Below are 22,949 nucleotides of genomic sequence, written 5' to 3' on the forward strand. Positions count from 1 at the left end.
CAGTGCATGGGCAAGTGATGATTTGTGGGTATGATTTACCTGTAGTCTATAAATACATAAAATTGGTTTTAAAAGGAACCAAGGTCTGCTTCCATTAACTTGTAGCTCTTTTAGTAATGGTGTTTATCAGTATAGTTATTACCGATCATACAGTTCTATCGTATCAAGTGAGAGCTTAAACATTTTTTGGTTTAACTTCCCAAAGACTACTTTTTTGTGTGTGTGCACATGTTTCGGGGGGTGGGGAGGGGGGTACCAATCTGATTTGTTAATGGAATTTGACAGAACATCCTATAGTTCTTTAAACTGACACTCCAACTAGAAGTAACTCTGAGTTAACTGCTCAGAGTCTTTGGTTAGATGGAAAACAGCAAAGTAGCCTGCATCTCCTTGCTGTGTGTGTTTTGTTTTGTTTTGTTTTGTTTTGTTTTGTTTTGTTTTGTTTTGTTTTACTCAAGACAGCCTTACCTGGATCTCTTCTGATCTGGTACTGACCAGAGCGGTGCTCACAACTTCTTTCAATGTCCACTGGAAATGTTGATAGCAAGGCCTACTTAATTCCTGCCCAGACTGTGAAGTCTGGAACTGTGAAGTCTGAGGAACTTCCTTAGTTCCTGTGACTGCGACAACTATGTCCATGAAGGTAGTTAAAGAAGATGGTAATGTTAAAGTCGGATGGGTTTCATTAATAGTGTGTGAGAGTGTGGTGTGCAGGTTTGTATGACTAGCTTAAAATCAGGGTAATAGCTATTGTAATAAAAGCAAGTACAGCTTCTGGCTCATTTGTAACTTAGCAATGGTTTAAATTCATTATTTGTTATTCACCGCTTTATTCTTGTTAGGATAAGGCAAGGAATAAATAAATGGAAAAAATCATTACACAATTGTTTTCTATTTGGCTAAATTGCAACACAGGAAAACAACAAAAGAAAAACCCTTTAGCTTCGACATTCCATTGACCCAAGAAAAATCACACACACTCCGAAAACAGCTTTTATTTAGAGAGCTAGACTTCTCTTGAGTCTTCTCATGTGGATCATTCGATAGAAATCCAGTGCAAGCTTCTGCTCCTCTAAAATGATGATGTCTTTTGCCTAAGAATAGACAGACCCTTCTTTCAGTATAGAAACCAGATAAGCTGCCCTACAGTGATCCAAATAGCTAGCGGCTTCACCCCAGCCCCACTCCCAAACTTGACTAACAACACAGCAATATAATTTTACCGTTTAAAACTTGGCTGACCCAAACATGAACTTTTAAAGAAAACAAGAGTCATGACTAAAAGAGATTCCATTTCTTTCCGGGGCCTAATTTAAGATGACTTTCCAGAACTTTGAAAAAACTTATTCTTCCAATGGCCACTTAATTGTGAAACAAAATAAACACCTACAAGGGAGGCAAAATCTAGAGTTCTCTGTGTTTGGATTTTAAAATATTTTTGGGGGGGAGGGTGAGGTTTTTCTTTCTAGGGTTGTCCTATGTAGTTGGGAATAGTTTATCAGGTTCTATGAATTTTAAGGGCAATGACTTAGGAATAACTGATAATTTCATTTCTTAAAGTTTGCCCTGTTAAGCTTTTTTTTTTTTTTTTTTTTAAACGTTTTATTTATTTTTGAGACAGGGAGAGACAGAGCATGAACAGGGGAGGGTCAGAGAGAGGGAGACACAGAATCCACAGAATCCGAAACAGGCTCCAGGCTCCGAGCTGTCAGCACAGAGCCCAACGTGGGGCTTGAACTCACGGACTGCGAGATCATGACCCAAGCCGAAGTCGGCTGCTTAACCGACTGAGCCACCCAGGCGCCCCTGTTAAGCTTTTCTTAAAACCTGTCTATTCTGCGTGTCCTGGTTATTCAGAACCACTGAATGATGGGTCAGGACTCTGGTGGGCCAGGCTTCTAGACCCTCGCCTGTTGCACTGAACAATACCACCTTCCATCTTGTGTATGCCTTTCCAAACATTTGGAGATGTGATCCTAGGGAACAAACAGTTTTCAGGAACCACAAGATAGTATTTAAGGTAGCGCAACATAGTGTTGCACAGGCTTTAAGTCAGACAGGCCTGGGTTTAAACCCACACTCTGTTTTGAGGCTTTTTCTTTGGGTAAAAGGAGCCTCATTTGTCTCATCTGTAAACCAGGGATAATTATATTTGCAGTGGCAGAATCATGGGGATGATTACGTGAGCTAGTATATGCATAGGATGAGATCAACCGTCTAGTACTCAGGAATTCATGAAATGGTAGTTTTTTGTTTTGTTGTTGTTTTTAAGTAGGCTCCATGCCCAACATGGAGCTTGAGCTCATGACCCTGAGATCAAGAGTCAGACGCTCTACTGGCTTGAGCCAGCCAGGTGCCCTGGTAGTTGTTTTTATAATTGGCTCATTGTAAGTGTTGAGTTGGCCTAAACTCCCATGTTCTGATTTTTGTCATTATATACATGACTCTTGTCTTATTTATGTATTCTCTAAATGATACCTTCCAAGTATGAATGACTTCAAGAATAAAATGAGCATTCAGGCATCTCAGGTGGTCCTGGACCAACGTAGGGACTTCTATGAGGTGATCGAGCTTACTTGTTTGTAGTTTAAGCAATTTTTTTTTTTTTACCTTTTTAGAGACCTAAATCAATAAGTCCCTTTACCTTTCTAAGCAGTAAAATCAGGGAGCTACATTAGACGGTCTCCAAGTTAAAGTAACTCTGAAATTCTGTGATTGGTATTAGGCCTAGTAATAGAACTGGGATCTTTTAATTTTTACAACCCTTAGGAAGTTAGTTGTATCAAGGATTATTATGAGAGTGGGGGTAACCATGAGTGGTCTTTTGTGCCCACTAAAAACAGAAAAAGAAGTTGGTGTTTGATTCTACCATATTTGCAAAAATAACTCCTTCCTCACAAACACAATTTCGTTTTCCAAGTATAGGTTTGTTTTTTTTGTTTTTGTTTTTGTTTTTGTTTTTTTTTGCATTGGCAAGCTGTTTATGAAATTCCATTTAACCAGCAACTAAGAGCTCTCATGGGACTGGGAAAGGAAGACCTCTCCATCCTCAAGGAATTTATAGTGTAAGCAAGGCTGAATGATACAAAATGAAAAATGTCCTAAAACATGTTTCTAAGGGCCAAATTTCCAAAGACACATGTCCATGTGGTCCAGGTGGTTGCTAACTCCTTGTGAAGGTGCTAATTCAGAATACATGCTCTCTGGAGGCCTTTTAAGGTGTGTTGCTCTCTGATTTGGTTAATTCTCTTTGATAAATATCATAGACCTTTATAATCCAGTACTACTAGTATTTTATGATACATGATTTTATAAGTTCTATGCCTTTGCTATAATTTAGAATCCCGTTCATAATCAATAATCCTTGGGGTGCCTGGGTGGTTCAGTTGGTTAGATGTTCTTGATTTCAGCTCTGTCTTGATCTCATGGTTTGTGGGTTTGAGCCCCACATTGCGCTCTGTGCCAATAGTGCGGAGCCTGCTTTGGATTCTCTGTCTCCCTCTCTGCCTCTCCCTCGCTCGCACTCTCTCTCTCTCTCTCAAAATAAACAAACATTTTAAAAAATAATCCTTATGAAGCAAGAGTACTGTGTCGGTGATCTGCATAGATAACTGGTTGCTAGGGGAGACAGCAGCCAAATGGGGATGTATGTACAGGGTTGTATGTCCCTGGGGGGTAGGGTGATGATGAGTTAGGGAAGACTACCTCAAGAATGATCTCGAGGTTTCATAGGTAAGTCATTGAGAGAAAAAGAACCTTTGGCAAGCTTATTTGAATCAACAATATATTGATACAAGGCACAAAAATGTTTTTGGAATAATAAACCTACTCCTTATACAGGGGAGCTCTAAAAATATTTTAAATGTGCTGTCAGATTTTTCTGAGCCTTTTTCCCCTTCAAGCTACACATCTTTACTTTCTTCAACCATTTATATATGCTGTAGTTTCCAGTTTCTTAACAGGCCTGATTGCTCATGTCTGGGTCTCCAGCTTGTTTGTCCCTGCCAGTCTTCAGATAGGATTTTGTGGTCTTGAGCACAGCTTGATAAGAGCTGCGGAACAGGTTGGCAAGTATCCTGTTTCTTTAACATAACTGTTACTTAAGACTTTAGTTTTTTTTGTTGTTGTTAAGCAAGTTACCTGTCTCCTTGCTTCTCCAAGGCTGGTGTATGTGTGGTTTGCCACAGCTTTGCCTAGAGTGCCCTTGCATTCCTTTCATGCAGTTATGGTTTGCTTGTGTTTTTGTTCCGAAAAAGAAAGTGATGGATTCATTGTGTTGAATTGATAGGATTGGATTTTATACTACCAGAGATCCTTGCTCTTGGGCACTTAATAAATGTTTCCTGAATGTAATTGAATAAGTAATGAACCTTTAAATGTTTACAATCTTTGTTATATGTATAGCAGTTTGACCTAGAGTTGCCAGGATTATAGGTCAAACATTAAAATTGATCTTCTCCAGTTAGATAAACAAGTTTACTTCAGAAGAATTTTGCATTAAACTTTGAATGCTCTTTAAAACAAACAGAAATTACATTGTTTTCACTTAGGAAATGACTTATCTGCTCAAGTTTGTCTTAGAGCACAATTTGGATATTTTTCATTCTCATCTTCCTCTTCCCTTGTTGATAAATAGCCCGATGGCTTTTGGTAAAATAATAGTTAATTAACAGGGTTCTCTAAATAGTCTGTAAATTTTCTTTTTTAATTTTTTATGCTTATTTTTTGGGGGGGGGAGGGGCAGAGAGAGAGAGGGAGACACAGAATCCAAAGCAGGCTCCAGGCTTGGAGCTGTCGGCACAGAGCCCGACATGGAACCTGAACTCACAAACTGTGAGATCATGACCTGAGCCGAAGTCGGATGCTTAACTGACTGAGCCACCCAGGCACCCTGGTCTGTAAAATCTCTAAGCCAACTGCTTGTCTTACAACTTTTCTTTCCAAGTTTTAGGATGGTTATTATAACCTTCATTAGGTGCAAAATATAAGTAGATTTGTCCCTTCTGTCCTCCCTGTGTTGTGGAGTAGACTGATAGTCCATAGAATCAGAAGTTGATGATAGTCATTATTTCAAGGGTTAAGAAAAACAAGAGCTGCCATTTTACGTGAATGACCTTCGAGTAAATGCCATTTTTGAAACATGAACACCATTTTACCTGAAACTTTTAAGTAAGTGACTTGGGTTGAGGAAATATGGGTTGAAGCAAAAGTATAACTTGATTTTACCTTTTTTTTTTTTTTTTTTTTTTACAGAGGAAAGGGAGAATTCCCATTTACCTCTGCAATTGGTATTACTTAGTTCTTTATCCTAACACGTGGGGTGGGGGGGTAAAGGGAGAGGCATTTCAAGTACAGATACTATATTGTTTTATCTTTTTATGTTTCTGTTTCCCTTTGCATTAGTGATGGTATTAGCGTGGATATGCTACAATTTAGGGTAAGTTGTGTTCTATCCAGAGCTAGAGATAGGAAGGTGTGGTCTTATTAAAAAATTTTTTTTTCCTGTGGAGAACTATCTGAATTTACTTAGAAATATCAAAAATAGTCTGATGCTATAGTACTTGTGGTTATTTTGGCCTTCCTTATTTTAGATGAAGCTAACGTGAACTGTAATCAGTCACCATCTTCAAGGAAATAATGTTTGGAGGATAAATTTTGTGTGCATCATCTAAAAGCAAATCTCTTTAATCACAAAGCCAAAAGGAAAGGATGTGTTCTTTTTTTCCATGTTTCCTGTTGGATCTTAAAGCCGAGTTGGAGGAATCGTGAATTGGCAAATTCCAAGAAATGAAGTAATTTTGATCATAAAGCAAAATCTTTTCCTTTGAGAGTCCTTTCTCAGGGTAGTATAATGATGTGGAGGCACTGATTTTATTTACAAAGAGAGCCTTAAGTAGGTTGACCTTCTAGTGATTGTCTCCAAAAAAAAAAAAAGGAATGTGGTGGGAAAATCTTTTGACATTCTGAAGATCTGTTTTTAATTTTTTTTTTCTTTTAACAGTTTTTATGTTTTGAGAGAGAGAGAGAGCAAGAGAGTGGGAACATGAGTGGGGGAGGGGCAGAGAGCGAGAGAGAGACACACACACACACACACACACACACACACACACACACACACACACACACAGAATCCTGAGCAGGCTCCAGGCTCTGAGCTGTCAGCACAGAGCCCAATGCGGGGCTCGAACCCACGACGCAAGATCATGACCTAAGCCAAATTTGGGCAATCAGCCTACCGAGTCTCTCAGGCGCCACTGAAGATCTGTTTTTCTAAAAGGAGTAAAAAGTTCTTCCTTACAGTTAATCTTCCATTCACTTCTGTCTTGCTAATTGCCAGATTCTTTTTTTAAAAAATAACTTAAAAATTTTAATTGTGGTTTAAAAAAGATATAATTTGCCGTCTTAACAATTTTCTAAATGTACAGTTCAGTTAGAGTCAGCGTATTCATGTTGTACAACATCTCCAGAACTTTTTCTTGCAAAACCGAAACTATTTACCTATTAAACAACTCCCCATTTCCCCATCCCTCCCCCCCCCCCCCGCCTCCGGCAACCACCACTCTACTTTGTTTCTATCAATTTGTCTACTTTAGATATCTTACATAAGTGGAGTCATACAGTAGGTCTTTTTGTGACTGGCTTTATCTAACTTAACATACTGTCCTCAGGTTCATCCATGTTGTAGCATATGTTAGAATTTCCTTCCTTTTTAAGGCTGAATAATACTTCATTGTATGTATATACCGCATTTTCTTTGTCCATTCATTTGTTGATGGGCATTTTTGGGTCGCTTCCATCCCTGGCTATTGTGAATTATGCTGCTGTAAACATGAAACATCTCTTTGAGATCCTGCTTTCAGTTCTTTTGGATGTATACCCAGAAGTGAGATTTCTGGATCATGGGGTAATTCTATGTTCAATTTTTTGAAGAATTGCTGTACTGTTTTCCATAGAGGGGGCACCATTTTACATTCCTACAACAGTGCAGAAGGGGTTCAGTTTCTCTACATCTTCAGCAACACTTGTTTTATGGTTTTATTATTATTATATAGTAATTGTCAGTGTTTAACACTAACCATAACCATCAAAGTTTTCAGTGTCCCCGGGTGTACAAATATGAGATTTGTGTGCTGTCTAAAAAGCTAGAGTGTTTTTTTTTAATGTCTATTTTTGAGAGAGAGCATGAGCAGGGGGAGGGGCAGAGAGAGAGGGAGACACAGAATTTGAAGCAGGCTCCAGGCTCTCAGCTGTCAGCACAGAGCCCAATGTGGGGCTTGAACTCATGATCACAAGATCATGACCTGAGCCAAAGTTGGATGCTCAACTGACTGAGCCACCCAGGTGCCCCTAAAAAAAAAAAAAAAAAGCTAGAGTTTTAAATTTGTTTGCTTTCACTTAAAAAACATTTTTCTAAGTTTTATTTATTTATTTTGAGAGAGAGAGCGAGCATGAGCAGGGGAAGGGCCGAGAAAGGGAGAGAGAGAATCCCAAGTACCTCTGCACTGTTAACTAACAGCGTGGAGCCCAACATGGGACTTGAACCCACGAAATGTAAGATCATGACCTGAGCGGAAATCAAGACTCTGGCCACTCAACTGACTGAGCCACCAGACGTCCCTGTTTTCTTTCACTTTTAATAGGTTTGTTTCTTGATGTTCATTACAGCCAGTATGGGACTTTTTAACCCATGTAGAAGAAAGCAGTGCAACATTATGGTAACTAAAGTTGCACATCTCAAACTTGGCACAACTATTATGCTGATACAAAAAAAATAATGTTCAGTAGAACGGATTGTGGGGAATGCATTCATGTCCTACAAGTTTACAAACAACATGTATACCTATATAGTCGATGCACCAGGGTGTTTCTTGCCCATTTATGGAAATGTTCCAGATACTGTACAGTCCAGGAAGATGGATAAGGTGGTGGATCTACTCAGCTGTCTAGTATTTCACTTCTTCCATCATAATGCCTAATTTCCATCCTTTCTTTGTTTCAAAGTCTTTAGTAGCAAAGTGATTCCTTGCTGTTAAATCTGAGAGATGAACCCTTCAAAAAGAGAAAAAAAAATCCAGTATTTTATGTTTGATAGATCTGTCATCAGTGTTAGTTTTTTATTTTCTGTATCGTCTTAATATTGTATCAGAAAGAACTTTATAGTCTGCCTCATGCTGACTACAGATCATTAGAGAATCAAGTAAACTTGTATAGAAGATCACTGGTAAGTTCTGACCAAAGAACATGCAGGGACTAACAATTTTAGAGGATACTTTCTTGGACCTTTAATATGCCAAATGTTCCCGCTGGTGATATAGGCATAAATAAGCCAAAATATACAAAACATTTTAGATTCTTTACACTACATTTTTCTTATTCTCTGCCTCTCCAGATCTTTAGTGGCTTTTCACCATTGCCCTGCATTTTGTAACACTACCATGTCACTGGAAGGTTTTCCTCCCTCACCCCCTCTCCTCTGACTGGCAGCTGCAGAATGCCGATTTGGTGGCGCTTTATCTTGTTTCTGTAAACATTCTTGGCGAGTCACAGCCTGGTGCTTTTTTTTTGTTTTGTTTTGTTTTTAACTTTGTTTATTTTGAGAAAGAGAATGGGTGGGGCAGAGAAAGAGGGGAGAGAGAATCCCATTCTGTCAACGCAGAGCCTAACTGGGAACTCCATCTCCTCAATCGTGAGATCATGACCTGAGCCAAAACCAAGATTGGGAAGCTTAACATACTGAGCCACCCAGGCACCCCACATCCTTGTCCATTTTATTTTATTTATTTATTAAAAAAATTTTTTTAAATGTTTGTTTATTTTTGAGAGCGACAGAATGTGAGTGGGTTAGGGGCAGAGAGAGAGGGAGACACAGAGACAGAAGCAGGCTCCAGGCTCCCAGCTGTCAGCACCAGAGCCCGACGCGGGGCTCGAACCCACGAGCTGTGAGATCATGACCTGAGCCGAAGTTGGACGCTCAACCGACTGAGCCACCCAGGCGCCCCCTTGTCCATTTTAATTGCATTTCCCACATCCTCCGCCCTCAACCCTGCGTCTTCCTGGAACACTTCCTGTCTTGTTAACAGTGAGACTGAGTCTCAGGTCTTCATCTCTTTGCCGGCTTTTGCCTTCCTCCCACCGACACTGCCTTCTGGGAGGAGCCAACTGCAGAGGTGGAAGCCCGATCTGGATCTGGCGCGCAGCCCCACTTCCGGTAGCTTCGCCTCAGCCTGCGCCATGTTGGGAGAAGGTTGTGGGGCGCAGAGAACCCAAATACTTGCAAGGGTTGTATTTAAGATTCGTGAAACCGGAGGAGGGAAAGGTGAGAGGATGGCATTTTGAGTGATGGGAGTGACTGAACCGGGACTTTTGGGAAAGGCTATAGAACGATTTGGCGATTAGCCCACCTTGCTGGTGAGATGACTCTTAATCATTAATTTTTTGTACACTATAACCTTTTTTTTTTTTTTTTAACCATGGTATTGTCCTTGGACACCTTTGTTCATAATGCTAGCAGCAGCTCCTCAGTAGGGAGGACAGTTGTGACACTTAATGTTCTGTTGACTCACGACCTGCATCTGGAGGAATGTGCTGGAGGATGTTGGTGGTTTTAAAAATATTAGAGTGGGTCCAAAGTTGTTTTTTTACCTTAAAATATATTACTTTTTTTCTGAAGCATAACGATGGTTTTTTAAAAGATTGAAAAAAATAAAAGGATTTCTGCATTAATTTTGTTAATTATGGCTGGAAAACCAAAAATCTCATCTATGTAGAAGGAAAAGTCTGCATAGGTAATGGTTAAGAATGCAGGCTTTGAACTGTTGGAGTTGCTGTAATACTTAATCATCTTTTTTACCTTGGGTGGGTTCTTTAACCCTCTGTTTCCTCATTTGAAAAATAGCTTCTATCTCACAGGTTTGTGGTAGGGGTAATTGAATTCATACAGGTCTACACTTCCTTACCTGAAATCCTCAGGACCAGATGTGCTTCAGAATCTTTCAAATTAAAAAAAAAAATTTTTTTTTAATGTTTATTTATTTTTGAGAGAGAGACAGAGTGAGCAGGGGAGGAGCAGAGAAAAAGGGAGACACAGAATTGGAAGCAGGCTCTGAGCTGTCAGCACAGAGCCTGACGTGGGGCTTGAACTCATGAACTGTGAGATCATGACCTGAGCTGAAGTTGGACGTTTAACCAACTGAGCCACCCAGGTGCCTCAGAATCTTTGAGATTTTGAAAGATGACACAGTACGTAACCCAAAGATAATAAGCACAGTGAGGTTAAGGTAGCACTTTAATAATTAAGCACATTATGTCTGTAGTAAAGCAAATAGTTACACTGAGTGGGATAAATTAAGACCATAAGTAAACACTTCAGGTTCTGCTTTGCCACCCATTGAGTTTGCACATACAACCTCTCTCTTTTCAACTCGAATTAGACTTTGAGAGCTTTTAGATTTTGGAATTGTGGATTAGGGTTTGTGGATTCACATGTACAAAGCATTTGTAAACACCATGTAAATGTTAGGTGCAAAACTGATTTCTTCCTATACTTTATAACTTTTGGTTTGCCATTATTTATAAGAATGTTAAATAGACGTTAAATCTTTGTAGTTTAAAGTGGACAAGGTAGGAAGCCACGCGTAACCATATGTATTTTTCACATATTACTATCGCATTTGGGTTTCAAGTCTACTCTTCCAGTTGTAGAAGAACAAGAAAGAGGATGAGGTGGAACATAAAAGTTCTCTGTTCCTCTTAACTCCACTTTGCCTTTCCTACTTCCTCATAGAAGATCTTTAAGTACATCTTCAAAGATTTTAAATAACTTCTGAAATGTTTTGTTGTTGTTGTTGTCACTTGTGGCTTTTGCCTTGACTTGCCTCTCTTAGTTTCACCTTAAATTATGCACACAGAGAAAGCCACCCTGTGGATCTTAATCTTTTGATCTGCTTTGCTCCTGATGGATCATTTTTGGGACATCTAGTGGTGTAGAAAACCTTAAGTTTAAAGGAACTTAAGCACTGCTAAGATTTTAGCTTTCTTGTCCAAAGGGAGGAGCCTCCTGAGTTTATGTCTGTGGGGTTAGATATTTTGTGTGAACTCATGGCTGTGTTATGATTGGCCTGAAAATCTGGTACATCTTATCCTATTAAAACCTTTTGAGAATCTATTAAAGCTCTTATAGTAGGAAATAATTTGACCTTTAGATTTTCATCTTCTTTGTCTACCTAATACATGTGTTATCTGGTTGAAGCTTGACCAGAAGGAGAATGTGGAAATGTTTGAAAGAATAACAAGATAACCAGATACTGGAAGCAGAAACTGTATACTCTATAAAAGGACAAATTTAACATTTCAAGGGAAATGTTATATTTATGTCTGAAAGGAATAGTCCTTGACAAAAGTAAAGACATAGGTATTTAGATATTTCAAGAGAATAACTTCTTCTAGATTAGTTTGTTGAACTGTTGTCTGAACTATAAATTCTGTTTTTACCTGTAAATCAGTAATCCATATGTTCCTAAAAAGAATTATTTTCTCTAGGAAAGCAGATAATTGAGGTTTTTAGGTTTTTCTTTCTCCCTAACATTTATGATTTATTTATTTATTTATTTTTTTAATGTTTATTTTTGAGAGAGCGAGAGCGCGCAAGCAAGCAGGGAAGGGGCAGAAAGAGAGGGAGACACAGAATCCAAAGCAGGCTCCAGGCTCTGAGCTGTCTGCACAGAGCCTGACGCGGGGCTCAAAACTCATGAGCTGTGAGATCATGACCTGAGCCGAAGTTGGACGCTTAACGGACTGAGCCACCCAGTCCCTCCTCTTCCTTCCTTCCTTCCTTCCTTCCTTCCTTCCTTCCTTCCTTCCTTCCTTCCTTTAACATTTTTATTTACTTATGAGAGACAGAACATGAGCCAGGGAGGGGCAGAGAGAGGGAGATAGAATCTGAAGCAGTATCCAGGCTCTAGGCTGTGAGCACAGAGCATGATGTGGGGCTCGAACCCACAAACTGTGAGATCATGACCTGTGCTGAAGTTGGCTGCTTAACTGACTGAGCTGCCCATGCCTCTTCAGTTTCTCTATAAATGTATTTGTGTGAGGATTTTGTTAAAGCGGCAGTGAAATCAGTTGAAACATACCAATATGACACACCAAACATAATTTGGATAGTTCACAATTGCCAAAGAACACCTGCTTGAAGTAAACCTTGTTGTTGTTGTTTTTTTTAATATAAACTAATGTGTTACTGTTTCATATTACAGTAATGTGGTATATTAATTTTAAAGGTGATTTTATATTGTGTTTAGTAACTTCTAATTTACTTTAACTTTCATTGTGGTTAATTCATTAGGTCAGTTAGTACATTTTATATTTAGCAGTCTCCCAATATTTTCAATCTTTTACTCCTTTCACAAGTAAGAAACAAGGCCAGCAATTGATAAGGGGGAGGCATTTTTGTTTCAAACTAGCTACTCAGGAACCAAGGAGGTTAACTAAAAAAATAAGATATTTTAGATTCTTCTGTTTTCTTTTTTTTCTTATGTTTATTTTTGAGAGATAGAGAACATGCAAGCAGGGGAGGGTCAGAGAGAGAGGGAGACACAGAATGTGAATGAAGCATGCCAGGCTCTGAGCTGTCAGCACAGAGCCCGATGCGACTCAGGGCTTGAACTCATGGACTGCTAGATCATGACCCAAGCCGAAGTCAGATGCTCAACTGACTGAGCCACCCAGGCTCCCCAGTTTCCCCAGCTTTTTCTGTTTTTTATTTAAAGATTTAGCAGAGTTAGGTTAATTTTTCAGTCCTCAGCTTAATAAACTTACGTTTAAAAAAGGGATGATATTTAGTTGTAGCCTGAGAATAACTTCCTGGGGTATGTATATGCACATGCATGCAGTAGGATATTGACTGCAGCAACAAAAAACAAAATGTGGCTTAAACATAATAGACCTTTTTCTCTCACCTGAAAGTCTAGGATAGTGGTTCATGGTAGGTATGTGGGTCTGTATTCGACAGGGACTCTATATTGTTGTTCTGCCATCTTTAACAGGTAGCTTTCATCATATGGTCTAAGATAGCTGCTCCAGTTCCCACCATCATATTGTCTCGACAACAGCAAAGAGGGAAGAAATGCTCCCGTTATGTAGGCACAACTTAGAACTTGGAGGCAGCACATCACATCATTGGTCAGACCTTGGCAATATAATCCTAGTAAGGGAGTTGGAGAAATTGTGTGCCCAGCTAAAATCTGAAATAGGAAGAATAGATATTGGAGAAAACAGGCAGTTCTTACTAAAGTGTATATTATATGCAGTGTTTAGTTAACTGTGGATAGTCATCGTTACCAATATTTACCAAAATAAGAAAAGATTCACCCACTCTACAACCATTGGGATCCATAAAGTGCAACTCTTGGATAGCCCAGAAGAATTTCCTTCCAATTGGTCACACATGGAGAGATTTCCTAATTCTTAAGAAATACATGGTGGAAAAAAAAAAAAACAAAACAAAAAAACTAAAGGTTAAAAAATAAAAGTCCTGCATCTGACTTTCATTGAGATACTTTTAGAACTTCATTGTGTCAGTATACAAAATTTTACCTGTATGGTGTTTTTAACTTAGCAGTGTATCGTGGACAACTCTATATCTGCAATATAGGTCTACATCATTTAAAAAAGAATGTTATATAGCATTTATTTGAGGGAAATTTTAAACATTGCTGTTAATATAAGTGTCACATACTTCATTTGTGATTACATTTTTTTGCCAGATGATGAATTATAGACCGCTCCCTGATATAAACAGGAGATTTCAAAAGCCTCTTAGTTCATTTTGTCCTTTTGCCCGAAAGCCATAGTCTTCTGGTGTTCCTAGATTTTGTGTGAGAACACATACACATGCTGTTAGAAGTAAGTGGGTTCTGCCAAGATAAGGAAACAACTGAAATGGTTTACGATGACAGTGTCCACTGCTGAATTCAGAATGAAACATTTTAAAAAAAGGATCTATTTTCTGGCTATAGATGACTTTCGTGTAATTCTTTTCTGTTAATTAGAACACTAGGATTTAACTAATGTGGTGTAGGTCAGTGAAACAGAAGTTAGTTAACCTGTGCCCGTTTTTCCGCATACTGTGTTAATGCTGTAGTATTAAGCATGTATGAAGGTCCTGCTTTGCACGGCATAACGTACAGCCTAACGTTCTTGGTGGAACACCACAAGATGGTTGCAAAGTGACGTCTTTCCAGGGTTTGGCCCCTGTGCTCTTCCTACCATTGCCATGAGGATCAACTCTCTTACTCTTTTCAGTACTAGTCTTAAAATCAGCTCCCTTTCTATTCCTTCCACCTCTTTACTACGTTGCCTCTCAAGTTCAAGTCAAGGCATCAAGGCACCTTATCAAGTATAGAATTTGAAATGGAAGCAGCAGTGCTGAAGAAGAGGGGGTGGCTGGTAGAAATTGGTAAGAATTTGGAAAAGTATAGAGAACAGTGGGTAGAAATAGGTGTAATGGTATACAGGCCTCGACTTCAGGAGTCAGATTTTGAAAGTTTAAGGTTCGAGTCTTGGCTCTGTCACTTTATAGTTTGTTACAAGTTACTTAAGCTTTCTGAGCCTCAGTTTCCTCGTGTATAAAACTGGGACAGAGAGAAGACCTAGTTTATCTGGTTGAAGTTCAGATTAAATGCATGTAATAAAATGCTTGTAATGTTTGGCAACTATTGTATACAACTCTATATACTCTTCATTTCTTCCCCATGTCTAATCGAAATTTTGTGAGACCATACTCATAGGAATAGGTTTTTCTATCCATTGTTTATCTTGTCTATCATCCCTCCTGCGTGTTCTCTGGAGTTGAAGTTAGGCTTAGAAACTGGGGGGTGTGGGGGGGCACCTGGTGGCTTAGTTAAGCATTGGTGAGTTTCATTCTCATTGGTGGAGCTTTGCATCCGGCTCTCCACTGACAGAGGGGGAGCCTGCTTTGGACCCTCTGTCTCCCTCTCTCTCTGCCCCTCCTCCACTTGTGCATGCGTGTTTCTCTCTATCCCTTGCACACACACGCACGTACACACACACACAAACATTTTTTAAAAATCTCCTCAGAAATTGGGGATATGGCACATTGTGTTTATATTCATTCAGGTAGTAATGCTGGAGAAGAATGACAGGTGACTTTTGCCAGGGAAAAATGGTTTCTAGAGCAGTGCTAATTCCACATTATCAGGCTTTTGAATAGTTTACCATTCTGGCATCTATTCCTTAAATTTTTTGAGCCTGATCAAGAGTCAAAGAAAAGAAATAGAAAGGAAAATGCGAACGACAAACTTTGTAGCATTTTTAAACTTGAGTTTTTAGTTAAAATAGGAAACCTCTAACGTGATATTTTCTGACTTGGCCCTTCCTGTGGGGCTAAGAATATGTTCTGATATCTTGAAGCAACTTGAATAATGTCCCCTTTCTCCCTGTGGCTCTTAGTAGGCCATCAAGTCTGTCCTCTTCACACACCACTTCCTCTCAGGAGACAGAAGCGAGCATTGTTGCCTCCACCCCACATAGGGAGAAACTGGGCCTCAGGGAGGAGCAGAATTATTCAGATGTGACGAGGAGGCCAGATTCTAGGGAGTTTATGCTTCTCTGATAGTCTCTTTAGTACTTTTCCATTGTTTTAGAAAGAACTCCTTCAGGACCAGAGTATACGGTTTTATGGGCAGAATTTGGTTTCAACAGAAAATCATGAAAAATTACAATTTACATTTAGTTACACTCTAAGTCAACTAGGATGTCCTGTTTAGAAGCAGGGCTCCAAACCTTGTTAAAGAACAGTTTATCTTGCTTTTAAACAAATGGAGGTATTACAAGAGACGCAGATGGAAAGCAGGTTGCCACATCAAAATAAATTAAGACATGGTTTCCTTCTCCCAAATAACTTTCCTCTTAAAACAACGGGTAGGAGAATGGGTTAAAATTACAAAATTTAGATTGTTCTATCTAGTCACTTTACAATCAGGAAGTATGAGGACTAGTCAGTGTTTTAATATTTGTTTAAAAATACACTGCTTTAAAAGCCCTGGAGGTAGAATATTCAATCCCTTGTATGGTAGTTCCTAAGAAACAATTATTAAACAGTTCAGCATGAAATGAATTTATAGATGGACAACTTCGGGATTAATATTCTCTTCCAGGTATCCTTATCTTAGTCTGGTGGCAACTCTGGATGGTTACAAACTCTGTTTGCTTTTATTCCCTAACACCCAGAACTAGACTTTGAGAAGGAAGGTAGGACAGACACTGTGGGTGGCCACTGCAGGTAGGGGCTAGAGAGTGAGCAGAACCCCATGCCCATAGCTGTGATGTTGGCTGGGAAGTCCCAGGTGGCCAGTGAATGGTAGCTTTTGGTAGTTTCTTTCCACCCAGCTGAGATCTTCAGTCCCAGTTCCTGCCTTGGGATTTGTGGTACTTGGATTATAGAAGTCATCACATAAAATTCTGCATAATATTTCCAGAACTGCAGTACTATGAAAAAATAACAGGAGTTATAAATGCTGGCTGGCATGGCCTTCCGTAACAACATGGGTAAGTGTAGCTATTAATTGGTCTGTCACTTATGGTTTGATTTGGTTTCTCATTGCCTGAAAGCAGTAAAAATGTTTTCTTAAACTGAGGGAAAACATTTCATTTAAAAATAGAAAAACTTTGGAGTGAAGTTATTTTTCCTTAGCCTTTTATGATACTCCCTGATGAAAGGCAGGTGTATTTCTTTAGCAAAAACCCTACTGCATATATTAAAATGAGTAGAAAACATCAATAAGTATGGTAACTAGCCAGCATTTTAATATTTGTTTAAAAGTAGAGTGTTTTAAAAGCCCTGGAGGTAGAATAATCACTTGCATGCCAAAAGAAATGTTGGGGTCTTGAACAGGCCCTGGGCGCCTATAACATAGCAGGTTTTTTTCATAACCTGTTCTGTAACAGAAGTAGGCAGGCCACAACACGTTTCACTGGCTTGGGCTCCTGAAGTCTTTAGATTTACACCTGCCGTCCCAGTGCCTTAAGCCTCAGGAGATTTCTTTTTCATACTTTCCTAACCTTCTGTCTGATTAACTTCACTTATAAAATGATGTAGATCAGGTATTCTGCCACTGACACAGGGTCTGTACTCCTGGGGTTTTATTGATTAGGCAAGACAGAAATGTCTTTCGTTATTCGTGGGTGTTTTTGGTATAGGTTGTGTGAAGGTTGTCTGTCAAGCAAAGCAAGAATGCCTTGTGCAGGAACTAAGTTAAGATTCTGATAGATGTAGATTATTATCTCCCCCTCCCCCCAAACAGTTTTCTCTTTGGAAATAGTTCCCATTATTTCAGGCTCTCTAGAGGTGTGAATGAGGCTAGTGTCTTTTCTCAGGGAAAACTGCCATTTTACAAGAGTGTCCCAACAAGAAACAGTCTATTGGTGATGGATGTATATGATGAGAATGAAGAACGAGTGAGAGACTGGGGATTTCTGTGGCTTTTGGGGTCTAATTTTATTTCTGGAGGTATTTAACCCACTTGTTTTTAAATTGTTTAATATTTATTTTTATTTTGAGGGGGGGCGGGGAGAGAGAGAGAGAGAGAGAGAGAGAGAGAGAGAGGATGAATATGAATCCCAAGCAAGCTCTGCACCATCAGCATAGAGCCTGACCCAGGGCTCAATCATGACCTGAGTTGAAATCAAGAGTCAGTTAACCAACTGAGCCACCCAGGTGCCCCTATTATTTTAATTTTTAAAAGTTCATTTATTTATTTATTTTTTAAAGAGACGGCCTTTATTGTAAGGATTTTTACACTGAACAATTCAAAATGTGGTAAAGTTTTCTGGAATTTGCTGATTTGTATTTAAAAGAACTGTTGACAGGGGCGCCTGGGGGGCTCAGTCGGTTAAGCGGCCGACTTCAGCTCAGGTCACGATCTCGCGGTCTGTGAGTTCGAGCCCCGCATCGGGCTCTGGGCTGATGGCTCAGAGCCTGGAGCCTGCTTCCGATTCTGTGTCTCCCTCTCTCTCTGCCCCTCCCCCATTCACGCTCTGTCTCTCTCTGTCTCAAAAATAAATAAACGTTAAAAAATAAATAAATAAAAATAAAAGAACTGTTGACAAAGATTCACCAGAAATAATCTGAACAAGTGAGAAAATACAGTTGATACTATTGAAACAGTAAAATAATTCCAGGACGTATGGCTTATCCAACACAACAATACCTTAGATGCTGTCACTGATAGGAAAACTGACTGTTTCTTCCTCTTCTAAATACACAGTAGTATAATTGCCAATATTCAGTCACTTCTGTTCTTTCCTGAATGTATAAAAGTTAAAATACCAATTAAAAAACTAATATATCTTCTCTTTAAATGTTTCTTACAGATACAATTTCATTATTTTCATTCAATAGTGGTGTGGTTTAAGAGATTTTTCATTCACAAATCAAACAGTCCACTCAAAGGGAACTGATAGTCTATATGCTCATAGTGCAAATAAAGACTTCAGAATGCAGCAACTGACATTTCTAAAATACAAAACAGATAAAATCCTTAGGAGATACATGCAAAAAGCTCTATTGGGCAGCTGGCCACAGAACTAGAACATGGGACTGGTGATTCCAAGGGGACTCCAGGTGCTTCCAAACTCAACTTGAAATCTCATCTTAGGCTTTGTATTTTGCTTTTCCAGTTTCACTAATGACACAAATGTGATTCGAGGCCCTGAAGTATTCATTGTAGTCAAGGGCATATCCTACTACAAACTTGTCTGGGATTTCAAATCCAACAATGTCTGGTTTATAGCCAACACTTTTCGAGGTGTCCTCTTCACCAGCAAGCTTGCAACCTTGACCATCTTTGGATTATGCTGCTTGACCATGGAGAGCAAGGAAGGTTTGCATTGTTTCGCCAGTATCAGTTACATCCTCAACAATCAAGACATTCTTTCCAGTTAACGTTGAGAGATCATCTCCACCAATTACTTTTATGTCTCCTGTTGACCGGTCATTATAGTAGCTCTTCAGTCTGATGAAATCTACAGTCATAGGAATGGATCCATCATTATTTCTGTTCCATGCTTTGATATAATCCAGCAGGTCGGCAAAGAATTTATAGCCCCCCTTGAGCACACAGAGGGCTACGATGTGATGGCCACCCATCTCCTTCAACATGTCTCAGGCAAGACGCTCAGTCCTGTCCATAACTAGTCCATGAGAAATAAACACCTTTCCCAAACCCTCAGCGTAATGATGAGGTACACAAAATAAATCTAGGTCATAACCTGGTTCATCATCACTAATCACAATGCTGGGGTGTGGGTCGCCATAACAGAGCTGATGGGCACACGTGCTGAGGGCAGCCAGAGGAGGAGCAAAAAGTTCATCTTTTGAGAGAGAACTCGTGCATGGGGGAGGGGCAAAGAGAGAGCTCTGAAGGCTTTACACTATCAGCAAGGAGACTGATGCAGGGCTCAAACTCGTGAAACCTGAGATCATGACCTGAGCCTAAACCAAGAGTTGGACAGTTAACCAGCTAAGCCACCCAGGTGCCCCACACCCTTTTGTTTTTAAAAGTCAAATTGTTAGTTAATACTACAAATCTCTCCTGTCTTCTGGGGACTGCAGAATGGTTTGCTGGGTGCAGTGTTGATTTGGGAATGGTCATTAATCTGGAACCACTATAGAGTTGTTCCGTGTTTCTTTTTCATCATTGTTTTAGTTCTAGTATTTCTAACTTTCTCAGATGTTACATCTCTGCTCAGCAGCTTTCAGGAATGAAGCAGTGGTCAAAGGTTATTAGTACTAGCATATAGAACTTATAATTCCTTCTCAGTGCTTTTTCCTTCATATCACTCTACCTTACTCTTTTTAATTTTAATTCCAGTATAGTTAACATACAGTGTTACATTAATTTTATTTATTTACTTATTTATTTTAATGTTTATTCATTATTGAGAGAGCAGAGCATGAGCATGGGAGGGGTAGAGAGAGGAGACACAGAATCTGAAGCAGGCTTCAGGCTCCGAGTTGTCAGCACAGAGCCTGATGCGGGGCTTGAACTCAAAAACCGTGAGATCTGAGCTGAGGTCAGACACGACCGACTGAGCCACCCAGGTGCCCCAAAGTGTTACATTAATTTTAGGTGTACATTGTAGTGCTCTACCTTCCCCTTTTGTCAGTTGCCTCAACAAGGTTACATTTCTGCTAACTCACTATAGGTTGAACTTAAGAGGAAGGTGATGATTAGAATGTATTGTACAGTCGTCAGTGCTTAGCTATGAAAAGTATGGGTGTTCCACAGAGGCCTGTTACCTCTATTCAGAGGTGGCCAAGAAACTAAGGTCCGTCAAGTCCAGCCAATGGGAAAGCAGGACAGAATGACTAATTCATGTTTGATGTGCGGACATGATTGTAACTGGGCATTACCATTGACAGGCATCCAAACCATAGTAAACAAAATACTAGCTATCATGCAGAGAAGAGATAGGGAGTTGCTAGGTTAGAGCACATATTCATCACTGGCATTTTGTCCAGATACTAGATGAACAGGACTGTTGGCATCTAAATTTATTAGCTCTCCCCACCTCTACTCACAAGAATTTTCTGTTAGTGCATAGAAATGGTACGTTTTTTCATTTCCTTCTGTATAGTTCCTGTAATTCTGTCATCTTTGACTTCTGTGGTGATGCTGGGTAAAGATGCCAAATGGTTTTTGTGCCTCCTATTTCTGCCAGTCAACAGGATGTTTATAGTATTTACTGTGGGACATACGTCAGGACAAATAGCTTTTAGCATCAAACCATCATTTGTTATATCAGACTGCATGACGTTAGCTCCTGGCATTTGTTTGTATCATATGAGGGATACTTAGCTTTTTATATAGAAATTGTCCTTTTCATACTTAATAGTTATTGTTCGTTAATTAAAACTTTAAAATCTCTTCCTCTCCAAAATGTCAGTGTCTTACAACTTTTAGGGAAAATTATGAGTACTGTTCTTAACAAGTATCTCATACTGTCTTTGAAGCATGGCTGTTTGGCACAGATCTCTTTTTTCCCCTATCCTGTAAGAGATACCAAACTTTACTAATCTTTGTGACTTTTCTAGTAGTATTTCTCAGTGTGGGTTCTATGCACTGCCTATAGCAGTATACTCTAAAGCTCTTGCTAAGATTGCAGCCTCCAAGGTCTCGTTCTTTCTTAATCAGAATATCCAGGAATGAAGACCAAGGATCTTCATTTTAAGTAATCGTGTTGTCCCTGTCATCCTTAGGCACATTTAAATTTGGGTGATCCTTCCCGTAGAAATTTTCTAGCGTGGTCTGTGGACCTGGCAGCTAGCTAGAAATGTAGAATCTCAGGCCCCACTCTAGATCTGCTGAATCGGTCTACATTTTAACAAATTTCTATGTGACAAATTTGAATACTGATTTACCACTTCTTACAAGTAGTAAGTTCTCATTAATCACTCCTTGCCTATTGGCTCGTTGATCTGCTTCTCAGGCTACTTAAAACACCCGCAAACTTTTAACATCTCAGAAATTTAGGGAGTGTCTCAGGAGAATTACTCTCAATATTTTCAATAAAGGATCATAGTAAAACTTCATTGTGTCACTAGTTTAAGCACAGCTTGAGTGATTTCCTCCTAAATAAATGCAGGAGTACCTCATAAAATATAATTGCAAATCTGTTTCTCAGACAAAAGGGTCTGATTCTTCTCTGCCTGTGTGAAATTCACTCTGGGTCTGGCTCAAAGACCTCTGCTCCAAGATCAAGCAATGCCTTCGCAACAGGCCCTATGGCATTTGGCAGTGAGAAGCTTTCAGGGGCCACAACCTCATCTCAGTTGGGAGTAAGTATAATTGAATGTCGTTTGTATGTTCTTTTAAAACTAGAAAACCTTCCTGTGGATTTGGTGATGTGTTATGTTTCCCAAATATGTCTGATCAGGAGAATCATCTGTTGCTTGTTAAAAATTCAGGCTCCTAAGCCTGAATCAGAATTTCAGGAGGTAAGATCTATTTTCTGACCAACAGTCTGGGCTTTCTTGCGATCAGGCATATGTAAAACACTGAATTATGTGACCTATTCTCCGGAAGATTAGCTTTCTGATTATATTTTTTGGAGCTCTTAATAGCCTCCCTTTTGGTTTTCTTGAACATATAGTGCCCTGAGAGCATGAGAGAAGCAGTTCAGGATTGTGAGTTTAGTATTACTGAAAATCGGAAATGGAGATAACTAAGTACTGTATAATAGTGTCTGTCAGGGATTTAACAGTACTTGATTAGTTCTTTCATGCTTTCTATATTCCTTTGAAAATGCCTTAAGGATGGTCAGTAGTATGTCCATTCTACCTGTGGAGAGAGGAGAGATAGATCTAACTAAGGTGGTGAAGTAACAAGCATCTAGGAGTGTTTGAGGAGTGTGTGCTTGGCAAGCATCTGTGGAGGGAATGGGGTGGGGTTAAACTTGGCATTTGCCATCTCTTATCAAAGAACCTCACGTTTAAAACTTGAATGTGCTTTAACCTCAGAGGTGAAACTTCTAACTAATTACTATTTAGAGAAATGGTGCTCCCTTTTCCTTGTAGTTAAACACTTCATGAGCCATCTTTTCTGAACTTCGCAGAAGAAACCTGGTTTTTAATTTTTTTTTGTTTGTTTTGAGAGTGACAGAGACAGCGTGAGTGGGGGGGGGGGGGGGAGGGGCAGAGAGAAAGGGAGAGATCGAGAAACCCAAGCAGCATGGAGCTCGATGCAGGGATCGAACTCACGAAACTGTGAGATCATGACCTGAGCTGAAACCAAGAATCAGATGCTTAACTGACTGATCCACCCAGGGGCCCCAGAAACCTGGTTTTTAGAAAGAAACAAAATTGACCTCTAATTTAGGATTAGAGGCCTCCTTTTATCTTGAACATTAAGACAAAAAGGTAATACTTAAGA

General features: G+C 39.5%; 1 protein-coding gene and 1 pseudogene across 12 annotated transcripts in view; one reads left to right on the forward strand and one right to left on the reverse strand.

The window, feature by feature from the left end:
• The window catches only part of RBPMS (RNA binding protein, mRNA processing factor), a 176,294-nt gene that overhangs the window by 37,327 nt on the left and 116,018 nt on the right, over positions 1-22,949 (forward strand). The window contains exon 1 of one of the 12 annotated variants that reach the window (XM_053900928.1): positions 21,788-21,856. The exons of the other annotated variants lie outside the window; for them this stretch is intronic. Coding sequence (XP_053756903.1) covers positions 21,803-21,856 — 54 coding nt within the window. The 5' untranslated portion in view covers positions 21,788-21,802. Of the gene's footprint in view, positions 1-21,787; positions 21,857-22,949 lie in introns of those variants that run through there. 12 annotated transcript variants of the gene reach the window in all.
• LOC109277262 (hypoxanthine-guanine phosphoribosyltransferase-like) lies at positions 18,539-19,366 on the reverse strand (annotated as a pseudogene).

The sequence above is a fragment of the Panthera pardus genome, unplaced genomic scaffold (genome assembly GCF_024362965.1).
Source record: "Panthera pardus isolate Hobbes unplaced genomic scaffold, ASM2436296v1 HiC_scaffold_13, whole genome shotgun sequence".
NCBI classification, from domain to species: domain Eukaryota; kingdom Metazoa; phylum Chordata; class Mammalia; order Carnivora; family Felidae; genus Panthera; species Panthera pardus.